This window comes from Pteropus alecto, unplaced genomic scaffold, assembly GCF_000325575.1.
Source record: "Pteropus alecto unplaced genomic scaffold, ASM32557v1 scaffold106, whole genome shotgun sequence".
Classification (NCBI taxonomy): domain Eukaryota; kingdom Metazoa; phylum Chordata; class Mammalia; order Chiroptera; family Pteropodidae; genus Pteropus; species Pteropus alecto.
In genome coordinates, this window is record NW_006442103.1 from 1396291 (window position 1) to 1399872 (window position 3582).

The 3582-nt window shown below is 37.7% G+C and overlaps 1 protein-coding gene across 4 annotated transcripts in view; it reads right to left on the reverse strand.

Annotated features, from left to right (window-relative positions):
- Window positions 1–1305: 1305 nt before the first annotated feature.
- The window catches only part of ALG14 (ALG14, UDP-N-acetylglucosaminyltransferase subunit), an 83092-nt gene continuing 80815 nt past the window's right edge, over window positions 1306–3582 (reverse strand). For all 4 annotated transcript variants that reach the window (XM_006919543.3, XM_025052229.1, XM_015595460.2 and 1 more), the window contains one exon: window positions 1306–1736. In XM_006919543.3, coding sequence (XP_006919605.1) covers window positions 1506–1736 — 231 coding nt within the window. In that variant the 3' untranslated portion in view covers window positions 1306–1505. The remainder of the gene's footprint in view (window positions 1737–3582) is intronic.

Here is a 3582-nt window from a genome sequence, read left to right on the forward strand (position 1 = left end):
AGTCTTCCGCCCCGCGTTTCTTGAGCCCCAAACCTGGGAAATGTCCTGCTGACGCTACTTTACTCAGGGAAGGAGATTTCTAGAAGAACAAGAAAGCCTGGATCTGCCTCGGCGTTTTAATTTTACACCAACTTAGGTAATCATGGCTCTTTTCACTAAAAGTCAACCTCTTCATTAATTTACCATTTCCTTATTAGATTTATATCGTACCTCTAAAAAAGGAAAAAATATATAACTCAAATACTACGAGAGGTCTTTTCATTGTCGGTTGCCTTGTTAAAGGAGCAGAGTGCAGAGGGAGGGGAAGGGCTCCTGTTTACCGAGGCGCAGCCTGGGCCAGGTCCGCACTAGCTGTGGTCTTCCTGCTGTAGTTGACGTGGCCTCCTGAGGAGCACCGGTGCTCAAGCAGGACCAGCTAAATGTGGGGCCCCTGAATCAAAATATATTAAGAAATTCAAGTGTGACAGCAGAATATGAAACCAAGCGCAGGGCCCTCCTAAGTGTGCGTGCCTATATGACTGCACAGGCCACACGCCCACGAAACTGGCTTCCCTCTCCTGCCAGTCTTCCTGGGTTTGAACCCTGGCTTTGCCATTTACTAGTCATGTGACCCTGGACAAGGTATCTGTAAAACGGGGATAACAGTCCCTACCACAATGAGTTATTAGGATTAAATGAGTTAATATTTGAAAAGTGCTTAGAAGAATACCTGGTATACAGCAAGCATTTAGTAAAAGGTTTAGTAAATACATACTGTACCAAGCCTAAATGTCTCAAAATGCCAGAGACAACTATGGCCTGGAATTGTGAATTCACTAAAACATTAGAAAAAATGTTTTGAGAGTTTGGATTCCTGATAAAGAGAATCACATTTTTTATTAGTATGACAAGGGTCATCTTTTAATTTAACAATTAAGAGATTTTAAAAGATATTCTAAATTGAGGCCGACTACCCATGAAGCAAAACTAAAGAACTACAAAAGACACTGGTTTATGCTTCAGGTTCTGGAAGCCTGTGAAGTGCAAACTGTCACGAAGCCAATTTAATACGACTGCTGCTTTTGTGCAGAAGGGACTCACTAGAGAATTCGCTGCTTCCATACAGAAAATAAAGCCTGCTGAAGCGGAACAAAAACTAAGAAATACCATCTTCTTTTTACGATGCAGAATACCGTTTAAAAAAAGAGATTTTACTAATCATACAGATACTATGTTTAGTTCTAGAAAAAATATTACTAAAACAAGTCAGAGATAACTTGTAGGCAGTGATAGGTATTTTTATATAAAAAATGTGGTACACAGAGGTATAAATACTTAACAGTTTATTAATGTTTGTTTTATAAGAGCAAACAGTTACTTCCCTGGGTTATTTACACATTATTTACTCTTGACTACCAATAATTCTCAGGACTTCCAGAAGCTTTTACAAGAAACATGTAGTTTTTCTCCCCAATAATAATAAATATTGTTGACTGCAGAATTCTAAAGAAGTAAGTTGTCATTTGTTAAACGATTCGCCCAAGGTACACAGATTTGGGATATTTCTCCTTAAGAGTCAGCCACTGAACAATGAAGTAATCGGAGAGGTGAAAGAGAATCTTTCCGGACAGGGACAAGTGTTCGACTCGGCAGATGCTTTCCACGTAGACAATGATCACTTTCTTTATTCCTAGTATCCCAAGGAGAAGGGCAGATACACAGATAGGAACACATGTTCCTGGTCCGTTACACAACACCTTAAAAAAAAAAAAAAGTTGAAGGTCAAATTAAAATACAGAATACTAGTCTAAATGATGCATTTGGCATTAAAAACGGTCACATCTTAGAGGTTGTTTTTCATTCTAAGTCTTGAATTATCCCTTGTCAAGATCTAATATGTAGCAAACCCATGCACTTAGAAGCCCACTGGGGCTGTGTTGCTGGCTCTCCTGCTCACCAACTCTGTGACTTGCAGCAAATCACTTAACTTTCTGTGCCCCTGTGGTCTGCCCTAGGCTACAGGAGGTGTCAGCAGAGCCTGGAGCTCAGCCAGCAGTCACTAGACGGGGTGTGTGCTGCTCTTCTCAGACTGCTCCGTGGATCTTGAATGTCACACAAATATGTAGAAAGGTGATAAAATCAGCTATGATTCACTGTTTTCTCATGTACCAATTTGTTCTTGTCAATTTTTAAAATTCCCATCCCCCGACCCTTCTCTGCTGGCAAACATCCACTCGTTCTCTGTATCTGTGGGTCTGTTTCTGTTTTGTTTATTCATGCTTTTTTTTTTATTTTTAGATTTCATAGGTAAGCGAAATTATATGGTATTTATCTTTTTCTGTCTGACATACTTTACTCAGCATAATACCCTCAAAGTCCATCCATATTGTTGCAAATGTCAAGATCGAATTTTTTTTATTGCTAAAGAATATTCTATTGTATATATGTGCCACCTCTTCTTTATTCATTTATCTTCTGATGGACATTTAGATTGCCCTCATATCTTGGCTATTACTAGTAATGCTGCAATGAACATAGGGGTACATATAAGTATTTTTCAGATTAGTATTTTTGTTTTCTTCAGATAAATACTCAGAAGTGGAATTGCTTGGTCATATAGTAGTTCTATTTTAACTATTTGAGAAACTTCCACACTGTTTTCCATAGTGGCTGTACTAACTTACATTCCCACCAACAATGCATGAGGGTTACCTTTTCTCTACATCCTCACCAGCACTTGTTATTTGTTGACTTACTGATGATAGCCATTCTGACAGGTGTGAGGTGATACTGTGGTTTTAATTTGCATTTTCCTGATGATTAGTGATACTGAACATCCTTTCATGTTTGTTGGCCATCTGTATGTCCTCTTTGGAGAAATGTCTATTTAGGTCCTCTGCCCATTTTGTTTTTTTTAACCGAATTGGTTTTTTTCTTTTCTTTTTTGGTGTTGTTACATGAGTTCCTTATATATTTTGGATATTAACCCCTTATCAGATGTATCATTGACAAATATCTTCTCCTACTCAGTAGGTTGTTTTTTATTTTGTTGATGGTTTCCTTCACTGTGCAAAAACTTTTTAGTTTCACACAGTCTCATTTGTTTATTTTTGCTTTTGTTGTCTTTGAGGAGATAAAAAAAAAATTGCTAAGAGAGATGTCAGAATTTCCTGTCTATGTTTTCTTCTAGGAGTTTTATGGTCTCAGGTCTTACATTTAAGCCTTTAATTCATTTTGAGTTTATTTTTGTATATGGTATAAGAAAGTGGTCAAATTTCACTTTTTTTTAAATGCATGTATCTGTCTAGTTTCCCCAAACCACTTATCGAATAGACTGTCTTTACCACATTGTACATCCTTGCCTCCTCTGTCATAGATTAACTGACCATAAAAGCAAGGATTTATTTCTGGGCATATTTCTATTTCTTAAAAATTCTCAATAAATGTGGGTGCATTGCCTTTACCCTCTCTCTTCTTCACTACTTTATAAGCTCTCTATGGGCAGAGTCAATAGGACAATCTATACTCTGCATCTTAAACAAAATAGTCACTCACTGAATTTAGCTGAAAGGGAGAAGGAAGGAAAGAAGTGAAAGGGGGAAG